This window comes from Haematobia irritans, chromosome 3 (genome assembly GCF_050003625.1).
Source record: "Haematobia irritans isolate KBUSLIRL chromosome 3, ASM5000362v1, whole genome shotgun sequence".
In the NCBI taxonomy this organism is placed as follows: Eukaryota; Metazoa; Arthropoda; class Insecta; order Diptera; family Muscidae; genus Haematobia; species Haematobia irritans.
In genome coordinates, this window is record NC_134399.1 from 41223833 (window position 1) to 41239305 (window position 15473).

At 34.3% G+C, this 15473-nt stretch overlaps 1 protein-coding gene across 1 annotated transcript in view; it reads left to right on the forward strand.

The window, feature by feature from the left end:
• LOC142230669 (cytokine receptor-like) overlaps positions 1-15473 on the forward strand; it is a 186323-nt gene that overhangs the window by 61162 nt on the left and 109688 nt on the right. The window contains exon 3 of the mRNA XM_075301306.1: positions 13992-14107. Within this exon, the coding sequence (XP_075157421.1) occupies positions 13992-14107 (116 nt within the window). The remainder of the gene's footprint in view (positions 1-13991; positions 14108-15473) is intronic.

Below are 15473 nucleotides of genomic sequence, written 5' to 3' on the forward strand. Positions count from 1 at the left end.
CTTTGGCTCGGCATCAATACCAAATTTTTTAAAATAAAGACAAAATCTTTGGAACCGGGTATGCTTTTTTTTCAGTGTATGTTTGTTTTCACGGTTTTTTTAATCAATTGATTTCGAAAAAATACGCAATTACTGGAACTATAGTTCCTATATATTGGATATTATGATAAGAATATAATATTTGTCCACTTTTTGGCGTTTTGATGAATATACACTGAAAAAACAGTGAACCCACCAGGAAAGAAAACGTATGATTAATTTTAGAAAATTTTTAATATTTTTAGAAAATTTTAACTAAACAGTATTACAAACGCTAGCATCACGCCGATGTCATAAAAATAAGTAAATTTTTTTCGACAAATTCAAGAAAATTTATTAGACATAATTAAGTTTTTTTTTCACTTGTTAAAGAAAATTTTGTAGTTTGAAGGAAAAAAATTGGAGTCTTTAGTGACATACGAAGTTCATGATGAACGCATTTCTAGTACAATTTACAAATTTAAAGAAATAATGAACTATTTTGTGAGAAGTACGAATTTAGTAAATCTTTATGCTTAATTTATGTATAATTTTTTTCCCCGTTTTTAGTTAATTTTACTAACATACGCAAAAAATTATCAGAGTAAAGGTAACTTTCTCCAAACATAATAATTCCATGAACTAAAATAAATTTAAATTAGCTTTAGTGAAATAGAGAGTTCACTTTTTTGAGTGTACCAGCCTTTAGTGTCACTTAATATATGATATGATTTGGTGCCTAAGATTTTCTTGACTATTTTTATGTGTGTAGATTGTTAAACATTTTTCGCGAAGTAATTCATTCTTCACTCAATGACTCAAATATTCTTTTGTTGCTCTTAATATTCCTATTCGCATTTTATATGATGCCCCCGCCCTTTAAATGTGAGAAAAAATCTCTTCCTCAGTTCCTTCGAAAACATTTATTAAGAATATCGATCAATTTTAAGAAATTTCATAAACATCCTAATAAACACATGGATATGGGTATATCCACCAAGGCTGAATTTGTGTCCATTTGTGTGCTCTATCCTTTTGAGTTCGTTTACTGGGAAAAATTAAGATATCTGGGAATTGTTAGCTTGTTATAATTTCATGTATGGAGATATGTTTTGCAAAGGGATAACAATAAAAATGAGGTTGCTGCCGATAAAGTTGCCTAGGGCCAGATCACATGTGCCTTTGTGCTCTCATAATATTCAAGTGAACATATAGGTATGCCAAAAGAAAATATCAAATCATTTTTTGGTATGCCTAGTGTTCAGTGGTATGCCAAGGAATTCTCTTGGCCTTCTTTAGAAAATAATCATAAATACCAGTTCAAATAAAAAATAAATAACAATCGTATGATAAAATATAATAATTGACGACATTTTCATTAATTTTCAAAGTAAATAAGTTAGTGAATATAATGCTTAATGCAAGTAATTTAATCATATCATCGAGAATTTTATGATCTGAAGATAGAATAGAATGGTATTACAATATTATGGTCTCGAAAAAGTAAATCTGAACAGATTTCTTCCAAAGACACGATTCTCTTTTTTATACGCTCCATCATAGGATGGGGGTATATTAACTTTGTCATTCCGTTTGTAACACATCGAAATATTGCTCTAAGACCCCATAAAGTATATATATTCTGGGTCGTGGTGAAATTCTGAGTCGATCTGAGCATGTCCGTCCGTCCGTCCGTCTGTTGAAATCACGCTAACTTCCGAACGAAACAAGCTATCGACTTGAAACTTGGCACAAGTAATTGTTATTGATGTAGGTCGGATGGTATTGGCCATATCGGTCCACTTTTACGTATAGCCCCCATATAAACGGACCCCCAAATTTGGCTTGCGATTGCTCTAAGAGAAGCAAATTTCATCCGATCCGGCTGAAATTTGGGACATGGTGTTAGTATATGGTCTCTAACAACCATGCAAAAATTGGTCCATATCGGTCCACTTTTACGTATAGCCCCCATATAAACGGACCCCCAAATTTGGCTTGCGATTGCCCTAAGAAGAGCAAATTTCATCCGATCCGGCTGAAATTTGGGACATGGTGTTAGTATATGGTCTCTAATAACCATGCAAAAATTGGTCGACATCGGTCCATAATTATATATAGCCTCCATATAAACCGATCCCCCGATTTGGCTTGCGGAGCCTCTAAGAGAAGCAAATTTCATCCGATCCGACTGAAATTTGGTACATGGTGTTGGGATATGTTCTCTAATGACCATGCAAAAATTGGTCCACATCGGCCCATAATAATATATAGCCCCCATATAAACCGATCCCCAGATTTGACCTCCGGAGCCTCTTAGAGGTGCAAAAGTCATCCGATCCGATTGAAATTTGGTACGTGGTGTTAGTATATTGTCTCTAACAACCATGCCAAAATTGGTCCATTTCGATCCATAATTATATATAGCCCCCATAAAGGCGATCCCCAGATTTGACCTCCGGAGCCTCTTAGAGGAGCAAAATTCATCCGATCCGGCTGAAATTTGGTACGTGGTGTTAGTATATGGTATCCAACAACCATGCAGGAATTGGTCCATATCGGTCCATAATTATATATAGCCCCCATATAAATCGATCCCCAGATTTGGCTTGCGGAGCCTCTAAGAGAAGCAAATTTCATCCGATCCGGTTGATCGGATGAAATTTAGTCAAAATTTTATTTCTATAGAAACTTTTGTAAAAATTTTATTTCTGTAGGAAATTTTTTCCAAATTTTATTTCTATAAATTTTTTTCCAAATTTTACTTCTATAGAAAATGTTGTCAAAATTTTATTTCTATAGAAAATTTTTGTTAAAATTTTATTTCTATAGAAAATCTTGTCAAAATTTTATTTCTATAGAAAATTTAGTCAAAATATTATTTCTATAGAAAATTTTGTTAAAATTTTATTTCTATAGAAAAGTTTGTTAAAATTTTATTTCTGTAGAAAATTTTATCAAAATTTTCTTTCTATAGAAAATTTTATGAACATTTTATTTCTATAGAAAATTTTGTTAAAATTTTTTTAGGTCTATAGAAAATTTTGTCAAACTGTATTATATACGTATTTGATCGAACATTTTTGATTTAATATAACCACGTATGGACTTACATACAATTTAGAAGACGGTGTTAGGAGGTTTTAAGATACCTTGCCATCGGCAAGCGTTACCGCAACTTAAGTAATTCGATTTTGGATGGCAGTGTTTAGAAGAAGTTTCTACGCAATACTTGGTGGAGGGTACATAAGCTTCGGCCTGGCCGAACTTACGGCCGTACATACTTGTTGAGTTTAAGTTAGCGAACTTGATTCTAGCAGACAAATTTGATTTTTTCTTCTTTTTTATGCTTTTTATACACAAAGTAATCTAATTGACCACTCTTTAAATGTGCCAAATTTCATCGAAATCGGTTCAGATTTAGATATAGCTGCCATATATTTATACACTGAAAAAACAGTGAACCCACCAGGAAGGAAACATTTGGTTAATTTTAGAAAATTTTTAACCCTTTCACTACTGATGTCCACCTGGAAGGACATGGCTTTGAGCGTTGATTATTCGTTATCCTTGTACGTTTAAACTTAGTAGAAAGATACATATTAAATAAAATTAATTACATTAATAAAATTAATTACAAGTGAATTGACTCCGTTGACTACCAATATCCACTCAGGTGCAGAGAATGAAGCCGCCGAGTCGCGCCGCCGATTTCAGTCGCCACCGGCCATTTTTTGCCAGTCGACGCCGAATATGTCGGCTCATCTCGACTAAAATTTAGCCGCCAATTAATCAAAAATATTAGTTTAAATCAAAAAACTTTATTAATAATTGTAGTAATTTTAGTCAAAATTTTGAGCCTTTCGACCCCAATCAATCTATTTCAAAGTGTTATAATAATTTTGCAAAAATTTACCTCAGAAAATTTGAATGAAATGTAAATTTGATTGTAAGATTGGTTGTACAACTAATCTCATTACCATTCGAATAACTTCAAATTGATTTTATAATGGATAATTGTCCGCCGCCGAAGAGACTTATTTATATCGGCTTAGCCGTCAAGCCGCCGCCGCCGGATGCAAAAATTTAATAATAAAACAAAACGAATAAAATACAAATATTTTTGAAAAACTAACTATTCTCTTTAATTGATAGGCTAAGAAGTTTCCGAACCGCCTTCGTACATGTAGCTCTTACATATATTTCCCAAGCTTCACAAATTTTGATTTATTACCTATCCTCTTTTTTATACCCTCCACCATAGGATGGGGGTATATTAACTTTGTCATTCCGTTTGTAACACATCAAAATATTGCTCTAAGACCCCATAAAGTATATATATTCTGGGTCGTGGTGAAATTCTGAGTCGATCTGAGCATGTCCGTCCGTCCGTCCGTCCGTCTGTTGAAATCACGCTAACTTCCGAACGAAACAAGCTATCGACTTGAAACTTGGCACAAGTAATTGTTATTGATGTAGGTCGGATGTTATTGCAAATGGGCCATATCGGTCCACTTTTACGTATAGCCCCCATATAAACGGACCCCCAAATTTGGCTTGCGATTGCTCTAAGAGAAGCAAATTTATCCGATCCGGGTGAAATTTGGGACACGGTGTTAGTATATGGTCTCTAACAACCATGCAAAAATTGGTCCATATCGGTCCACTTTTACGTATAGCCCCCATATAAACGGACCCCCAAATTTGGCTTGCGATTGCTCTAAGAAAAGCAAATTTCATCCGATCCGGCTGAAATTTGGGACATGGTATTAGTATATGGTCTCTAACAACCATGCAAAAATTGGTCCATATCGGTCCACTTTTACGTATAGCCCCCATATAAACGGACCCCCAAATTTGACTTGCGATTGCTCTAAGAGAAGCAATTTTCATCCGATCCGGCTGAAATTTGGTACATGGTGTAAGTATATGGTCTCTAACAACCGTGCACAAATTGGTCCATATCGGTCCACTTTTACGTATTGCCCCCATATAAACTGACCCCCAAATTTGGCTTGCGATTGCTCTAAGAGAAGCAAATTTCATCCGATCCGGCTGAAATTTGGCACATGGTGTTAATATATGGTCTCTAACAACCATACAGAAATCCATATCGGTCCATAATTACATATAGCCCCCATATAAACCGATCCCCCGATTTGGCTTGCGGAGCCTCTAAGAAAACCAAATTTCATCCGATCCGGTTGAAATTTGGCACATGGTGTTAGTATATGGTCTCTAACAACCATGCAAAAATTGGTCCACATCGGTCCATAATTATATATAGCCTCCATATAAACCGACCTGCCGATTTGGCTTGCGGAGCCTCTAAGAGAAGCAAATTTCATCCGATCCGACTGAAATTTGGTACATGGTGTTGGCATATGTTCTCTAATGACCATGCAAAAATTGGTCCACATGGGCCCATAATAATATATAGCCCCCATATAAACCGATCCCCAGATTTGACCTCCGGAGCCTATTAGAGGAGCAAAAGTCATCCGATCCGATTGAAATTTGGTACGTGGTGTTAGTATATTGTCTCTAACAATCATGCCAAAATTGGTCCATATCGATCCATAATTACATATAGCCCCCATAAAGGCGATCCCCAGATTTGACCTCCGGAGCCTCTTAAAGGAGCACAATTCATCCGATCCGGTTGAAATTTGGTACGTGGTGTTAGTATATGGTATCCAACAACCATGCAGGAATTGGTCCATATCGGTCCATAATTATATATAGCCCCCATATAAATCGATCCCCAGATTTGGCTTGCGGAGCCTCTAAGAGAAGCAAATTTCATCCGATCCGGTTGAAATTTGGTACGTGGTGTCAGCATATGATATCGGTTCATAATCATGGTTGCCACTCGAGCCAAAAATAATCTACCAAAATTTTATTTCTATAGAAAATTTTGTTAAAATTTTATTTCTATAGAAAATTTTTGTTGAAATTTTATTTCTATAGAAAATCTTGTCAACATTTTATTTCTCTAGAAAATTTAGTCAAAATTTTATTTCTATAGAAACTTTTGTAAAAATTTTATTTCTATAGAAAATTTTTTCCAAATTTTATTTCTATAGATTTTTTTCCAAATGTTACTTCTATAGAAAATGTTGTCAAAATTTTATTTCTATAGAAAATTTTTGTTAAAATTTTATTTCTATAGGAAATCTTGTAAAAATTTTATTTCTATAGAAAATTTAGTCAAAATTTTATTTCTGTAGAAAATTTTATCAAAATTTTCTTTCTATAGAAAATTTTATGAAAATTTTATTTCTATAGAAAATTTTGTCAAAATTTTTTTAGTCTATAGAAAATTTTGTCAAACTGAATTATATACGTATTTGATCGATCTTACATACAATTTAGAAGACGGTGTTAGGAGGTTTTAAGATACCTTGCCACCGGCAAGCGTTACCGCAACTTAAGTAATTCGATTGTGGATGGCAGTGTTTAGAAGAAGTTTCTACGCAATCCTTGGTGGAGGGTACATAAGCTTCGGCCTGGCCGAACTTACGGCCATACATACTTGTTTAATAATGGACTCAATATTAGTGTCATACTAACTCTGTAGGTTCAGAATCAACTATATCAGACATTTCTGTTCAGATTGTGATAAAAGTCCCATAACTATGTACCCCCTAATGTTCTTAAATATGAAAATGCGATTTATCTCCCAAACCTATGCCATTAATACCCCACAAACAATGTTTACTAATTCAGAAGGGCATAATAATTTCCTTAAATTGAGTTAATTTGGTTTTAGTGCCCTGGAGGCTTAATTTTTTTAATTGTGTTTTTCCAAACACAAAATGATACAAATATATATATTAAACTTTTTTGGCAAGGTTATTGGTATTTAATTCCTGATGTTAAATGGCTGATAATCCCTAATCAACGTGGCTCAAAACGTGAGTTTCCTAATAATTTTTCAATTCTAAGTAATCAAAAAATATTTTCTTTCGGTGCCCCTCTCAATTTGTACCTAATACTTAAATCTGTTGTCGCCACCGACAGGCAAATGTTTATTTCGTGATTGCTTATTTAAATGGAAATGGATGAATTTCAAATGAATCTTGGGTTCATTGTTGAGTTGAGGTTATTGATAATTTCTTGTTATTCGCTGAAAATTGATATTTTTTAATTCACAAATAAAAATACAGGCACGCACTGATCCATATGTGCATTCGTAAATTCAATTTGATAATAGTGAAGCATACACACATTTCTATCAATCATAGAATATTAGAGTGGGCAGCAATAAACGTTTATTTTTCATAAGTGAACTGTACACTCAGATCTCTTAAGTATTTGCATGCACGTAAATAAATGTCAAACAACAAACAAGTGGTAGAAGATATCTCCTATTTTAAGCGCTGTTTTGCTTTGTTGTCTACACCCAGAGAAGGAATATGATATCCCCCAAACATATTTCAAGAAAAAACATTTATATGTTTTCCGCGAAAACAACATTTTTGTTACAAAAACCATCCAAAAATAACATTTTGCTTTTGAAACATGTTTGGTGGGATAATATCCCTTCTCTGCGTGTAGATGCAAAAAGACAACAAATTTAAAGACAATTTCATTAATTTTTTAAGAACTTTTCAGAAATATTAAAGACAAGTTGACCTTAGTCAAACAAAATTTTTTTTTCATGTAAAGATACCGTGGTGCAATGGTTAGCATACCCGCCTTGCAGACACAAGGTCGTGGGTTCGATTCCTGCTTCGACCGAACACCAAAAAGTTTTTCAGCGGTGGATTATCCCACCTCAGTAATGCTGGTGACATTTCTGAGAGTTTCACAGCTTCTCTAAGTGGCTTCACTGCAATGTAGCCAGGTTGGGGGTTTTCCCCCCAAATTTAGGGATTTTTACACGTTTAGGGAGATTTTTAGGGGTAACATTTATTTGGGGGGATTTTTGGGGGTAAAAAAATATCTTAGATCTCATAAAGTGGAGCAATTCTCAACAAAATTTGGAACAATTCTGGCATGAATTTTGAGAAAAAAAATAAGGGAAGTCAACCCATATTCCTAAATACAAGCAAGTATGCAATGACATTCTGTTGAAGGGGAATTTTTAATATTTGATACAATTAAAAACAAGGTTAGGTTAGGTGGCAGCCCGATGTATCAGCCAGGCTCACTTAGATTATTCAATCCGTTGTGATACCACATTGACAAACTTCTCTCGTATCACTGCCCGATTCCATGTTAAGCTCAATGACAAGGGACCTCCTTTTATAGCCGAGTCCGAACGGCGTTCCACATTGCAGTGCAACCACTTAGAGAAGCTTTGAAATGTCACCAGCATTACTGAGGTGGGATAATCCACCGCTGAAAAACTTTTTGGTGTTCGGTCGAAGCAGTAATCGAACCCGAATTTGTGACAAGTGGTGTAATGATTTTTATTTACTTCTAAAGAAAATTTTTAGCATTAAAAAAAACTTATTTTGTGTAAAATTTTGTTCCTCATAACAAATCTTCTTTCAGTTTATATATTTGTGTTAAATTTAATTTTTAAAGTGTATTACTACAGGATTTTTAACGAAATTTTGGGCCTCTTTTTGTACTATTTACATACTTAAAATTTTTGGGGGTTTTTGAAAAAAGTCTAGACCAATTTAGGGGTTTTTTACTTAAGTTTTGGGGGGAAGAATCAAAAATTACCTGGCAACACTGCTTCACTGCAATGTTGAACGCCGTTCGGACTCGGATATAAAAAGGAGGTCCCTTGTCATTGAGCTTAACATGGAATCGGCAGCACTCAGTGATAAGAGAGAAGTTCACCACTGTGGTATCACAATGGACTAAATAGTCTAAGTGAGCCTGATACATCGGGCTGCCACCTAACCTAACTTATACCCATTTTGAAATCGAATCACTTAACTATAAGGGCAAAACGACTTCATTGAAAAGTTTATCGGTTTTGAGAGATGTTTGTACAAAGATTTATTTCGGCAAAAGCCGACTATAATAAACCTTTTTTCGTAAGGTTCAAGTGTGGTTTTCTTTGGGTCTAGTGAAATTCCCGAATTTATTCTGATAACACTAGTTTACACTCAAAATGTACACTTGATGAAAATCAACTTTTCTTATGTATTTTGAGCTACTGAATTCAAAGAAAAAATGTTTAAATGGAACAGTTTTTATGGAACAGTTTTTGAGATATCCCGTTATTTTTAAATTTTCGCTCTTTTTTCACGAAACACAATATATCTCGAGTTAGAAATCGTTTCTGTAATATATACCCCAAACACATTTTGCTTCAAGCATATATATTTTTAGTATTGATCCAAACAAAATATTGTTTGTATTATTCAAACATATTATGTTAAATAAAATCTTAAGTTAAAATGAACTCATTGTGAAGAAAGTTGAACTTCGTATAGCGCCAAAGACATTTTTATTTGTTTGAACGATGTGATTTTCGTAGAAATTAGGTAGAATGCATTCCATATATTAGTTAACATTTTCCTATATTTATGTACCACTATACTACAGAATGGAAAAATTTGACTGAATTGAATTCATATATGGATTGATTTTATTGAAGTTTTTTCATTCATTTGGACAAATCTTACATATTTGTGGTAAAACTTTTACTTATCAACTGTAAATCGCATTTTTCTTCTTCTTGTACCTTTCACTTTTAATAAGTTGCTGCCTAACGATGTTGTCCTCCTTTTACAATTTCAATACCTACAAATATAAAAAATTATAAACCAATTTTTTCACAAAAGGTTAGCGTCACTGAATATTACCTGATAATTGAAGACGAATTAAGGGGTTGTTATTCTTCTGGTATTTTCTCAATAATTTAAAATAACAAATATTTTATATATTTTATTTGTTATTTATTATATTATTTTACTAAATTATTTGTTAACTATCTCTTCGTATATCATACACACAAAAAATATCAATTAATTTGATTGTCAATACAATTAAAATTATGTTTAAATTTGAGCTAACAACGTCATTTGTAAATACAATTACGATTTTAGTCACTTTAACAACCAATTTTGTTTTATCAACAAACATTTTGTTATATCAGCAAAAATTTTGTTGAACCTAAAAATTTTCTGTAACAACAATTTATTGTTACCTCAAAAATTATAATATTATTTTCTGTGTAACAACACGATTCCAACTTCTATATTCTAACGTGTGTTTCCTTAAGTTTTGAAACGATTGAATACGTCTTAGTTCGAATGAACTAAAATATTTTTCTGTGCCAAGTATTATTCGTATGTATGATAAGCTTTCTACAATAAAGGAAGTCAGAATTATCATTTTATAGGAAATTTTACTAAATTTGAGGAAACTTGGCTTTAATTGTCTATTTTTACGAAACAAAATAATTAATTTCCCATTAAAAATATAAAAAACGAGTTTTAAACAAGTATATACGGCCGTGAGTTCGGCCAGGCCGAAGCTTATGTACCCTCCACCATGGATTGCGTAGAAACTTCTACTGAAGACTGTCATCCACAATGGAATTACTTGGGTTGCGGTAACACTTGCCGATAGCAAGGTATCTTAAAACTTCCTAACACCGTAATATGTACCACATAGTCCATACGTGGTATAAATTAAACTAAAAAATGCCGATTAAATACGTATATAATTAAGTTTAAAGTTTCTATAGAAATAAAATTTTGACAACATTTTCTATAGAAGTAAAATTTGGAAAAAATTTTCTATATAAATAAAATTTGGAAAAAAATTTCTATAGAAATAAAATTTGGAAAAAAAATTCTATAGAAATAAAATTTGGACAAAATTTTCTATAGAAATAAAATTTTGACAAAATTTTTTATAGAAAAAAAATTTTGACAACATTTTCTATAGAAGTAGGTTAGGTTAGGTTAGGTGGCAGCCCGATGTATCATTTTGACAATGTTTTCTATAAAAATAAAATTTGGTAGATTATTTTTGGCTCGAGTGGCAACCATGATTATGAACCGATATGGACCAATTTTTGTGTGATTGGGGATCGGCTATATATAACTATAGACCGATATGGACCAATTTTGGCATGGTTATTAGCGGCCTTATACTAACACCACGTTGCAAATTTCAACCGGATCGGATGAATTTTGCTCCTCCAAGAGCCTCCGGAGATCAAATCTTGGGAACGGTTTATATGGGGGCTATATATAATTATTGACCGATATGGACCAATTCTTGCGTGTTTGTTAGAGACCACATTCTAACAACATGTTCCAAATTTCAACCGGATCGGTTGAATTTAGCTCCTCTAAGAGGCTCCGGAGGACAAATCTGGGGATCGATTTATATGGGGGCTATATATAAAGGGTGATTCTTTTGAGGTTAGGATTTTCATGCATTAGTATTTGACAGATCACGTGGGATTTCAGACATGGTGTCAAAGAGAAAGATGCTCAGTATGCTTTGACATTTCATCATGAATAGCCGAACGATCTGCCACAACGTCGAATTTTCAGTGAATGGGCCCTAGAAAAGTTGGCAGAAAATCCGCTTTTTTATAGACAAATTTTGTTCAGCGATGATGCTCATTTCTGGTTGAATGGCTACGTAAATAAGCAAAATTGCCGCATTTGGAGTGAAGAGCAACCAGAAGCCGTTCAAGAACTGCCCATGCATCCCGAAAAATGCACTGTTTGGTGTGGTTTGTACGCTGGTGGAATCATTGGACCGTATTTTTTCAAAGATGCTGTTGGACGCAACGTTACGGTGAATGGCGATCGCTATCGTTCGATGCTAACAAACTTTTTGTTGCCAAAAATGGAAGAACTGAACTTGGTTGACATGTGGTTTCAACAAGATGGCGCTACATGCCACACAGCTCGCGATTCTATGGCCATTTTGAGGGAAAACTTCGGAGAACAATTCATCTCAAGAAATGGACCGGTAAGTTGGCCACCAAGATCATGCGATTTGATGCCTTTAGACTATTTTTTGTGGGGCTACGTCAAGTCTAAAGTCTACAGAAATAAGCCAGCAACTATTCCAGCTTTGGAAAACAACATTTCCGAAGAAATTCGGGCTATTCCGGCCGAAATGCTCGAAAAAGTTGCCCAAAATTGGACTTTCCGAATGGACCACCTAAGACGCAGCCGCGGTCAACATTTAAATGAAATTATCTTCAAAAAGTAAATGTCATGGACCAATCTAACGTTTCAAATAAAGAACCGATGAGATTTTGCAAATTTTATGCGTTTTTTTTTAAAAAAAGTTATCAAGCTCTTAACAAATCACCCTTTAATTATGGACCGATATGGATCAATTCTTGCGTGGGTGTTAGAGACCATATACTAACACCACGTACCAAATTTCAACCGGATCGGATGAATTTTGCTCCTCTAAGTGGCTCCGGAGGTCAAATCTGGGGATCGGCTTATATGGGGGCTATATATAATTATGGACCGATATGGACCAATTTTGGCATGGTTGTTAGAGACAATATACTAACACCACGTACCAAATTTCAGTCGGATCGGATGACTTTTGCTCCTCTAAGAGGCTCCGGAGGTCAAATCTGGGGATCGGTTTATATGGGGGCTATATATAATTATGGGCCGATGTGGACCAATTTTTGCATGGTCATTAGAGAACATATACCAACACCATGTACCAAATTTCAGCCGGATCGGATGAAATTTGGTTTTCTTAGAGGCTCCGCAAGCCAAATCGGGGAATCGGTTTATATGGGGGCTATATGTAATTATGGACCGATATGGACCAATTTTTGCATGGTTGTTAGAGACCATATACTAACACCACGTACCAAATTTCAGCCGGATCGGATGAAATTTTCTTCTCTTAGAGGTTCCGCAAGCCAAATCGGGGGATCGGTTTATATGGGGGCTATACGTAAAAGTGGACCGATATGGACCAATTTTTGCATGATTGTTAGAGACCATATGCTAACACCATGTACCAAATTTCAACCGGATCGGATGAAATTTGCTTCTCTTAGAGCAATCGCAAGACAAATTTGGGCGTCCGTTTATATGGGGGCTATACGTAAAAGTGGACCAATATGAACCAATTTTTGCATGGTTGTTAGAGACCATATACTAACACCATGTTCCGAATTTCAGCGGGATCGGATGAAATTTGCTTCTCTTAGAGCAATCGCAAGCCAAATTTGGGGGCCCGTTTATATGGGGGCTATACGTAAAAGTGGACCGATATGGCCCATTTGCAATACCATCCGACCTACATCAATAACAACTACTTGTGCCAAGTTTCAAGTCGATAGCTTGTTTCGTTCGGAAGTTAGCTTGATTTCAACAGACGGACGGACATGCTCAGATCGACTCAGAATTTCACCACGACCCAGAATATATATACTTTATGGGGTCTTAGAGCAATATTGCGATGTGTTACAAACGGAATGACAAAGTTAATATACCCCCATCCTATGGTGGAGGGTATAAAAAATTGACTCAAATGGATTTCCTGCCCAGTTAAAATGAAGAACATCTTTGGGAGGGCATTTTTGGAAGTTCCTTTAAAGTTGTGCCTTGAGAAGAACTTCCAAATTTTTTTGCTGGATTCTAAAAATATATATGCTTGAAGCAGAATATGTTTGGGAGTATATGTTACAGATTCGATTTTTTTTGAGGGTGTATAGTTGGTAATATCGTGTTTTTTTTCTTTTTCTCCACTCACAATGACATGCAATAATTATTCCACCTAACCCGGGTCAATGTAAATCTCTTTACGATAGGGTATCTGATATATGTTTTGAGAAGAAGACAATGGTGGTTCGCTTTGTCTTTGATTTAGTTAATTTAAAAGATACCACTCAATTTCCGCCTGTCAGAAAAGGATCACTGAATGTTTATACTAAGATTATGCTTTAGACAACCGGCATTAATCTATGATCTCTGAGCGATTCGACAATCACATGCCGTATATCAATATATTTATATTAATTAATATGTTTATCTCATATTATTTATTTGCAGTTGCATTTGGTTAATACGAACCATTTTGTTTGTAACAACACTTCTTCTATGGAGCTCAACACTTTCACGCAGTGCTGTTTATGTGGCGGCGGTGGCGTCGAAAAGCACGCCTGGCGGTAAGTAGGATTTTACAAGAAGAGAAGAGAATATACTTATTGTACACCCTCAAAAAAAAATCGCCTCTCTAACATATGTTCCAAACATATTTTGCAGGAAGCACATATATTATTGGATACTGCCGAAACATTAATATGTTTGTTTTATGTGAACATATTCTATTTTTGAAGCATTTTGAGCCCAAAAATATTATATGCTTGCAAGAATTTTCCCCAAAGAAGATTGTGCTCATTCCCTAACATAATTTTCACTTCCACGAAATTTTTTAGTTCTTAGCACCTTTTTCTGTAATACAAATAATGTTGAAGAAATTATTCAATTTTATAATTTTTTTAAATTTTACCTTTCGCCTGGACGGAGAATCGAACCGAGGACCATACAGTTTGTAAGCCAACACACTACCACTGAGCTACGTAGCTGTTATAGTCACCAGAAGACAATTATCGTTATAAGTTACATTTATATAGCATAGTTTGCAGCGCCCACGAGCCCATGCAAACATAACATTATTTAACAGAAACATACATGTGTTGGCAACGTGGAGCAGTGGTTAGCATGTCTGCCGTACATGCAAAGGGTCGTGGGTTCAATCCCTGCTCCGACCAAACACCAATTGTTTTTTTTTTTTTAATTTACGCATTTATATTTATACTATATTAAATTTTTATAATGAAACTTCGAAATGTGGGTTATTAAAGATTTACAGTCAGAAACAGTGCTTGATATAAACGAAATGGACTGAGCTTGTGGATACAATATTATTTTTTTATTGCAAAAATAACAATTTTGTAATAAAAAACTGGTTTTGGTATAAAAGTTTGATATTTTGGAAGGAATTCAAAAACTCTAACAAAGGAAGAACGTGGGGTCGAGTATAAACATACATAAATAATTTTATAATATACACAAATTAAATAATATTTAGACTTAAATTAAATAATATTTAGACTTAAGCGTATTAAATGTTTGCCTTATCATAAAGCAGTTTCCGAAACAACATATAAGCGGTTTCACAGAAATTGCTCTCTTTCGATTCTCTCGCTGTGTTAATTTGATATCTTTCGTCAACCCTCCCGGTTTTTATCTCTATTTCTTTCTCTATACTCTCTCTCTCTCTTTCGCTCTCTGAATAAAATATCACAACATATATATGTTTAATCGAAATTTGTAAATTTATATATGTTTACATTCACACATATAATTTTTATGAAACATGCATGCCCCAAACATAATATATTCTAACATATTAACATATGTGTTCCAAACATTTAGTGTTAGTTTGAGAACATTACATGTGTGCACTTAAATATATTGTGTTTAAAAATTGTGCCCGAAACACATTTTGTTTATATCGAAACATATGAA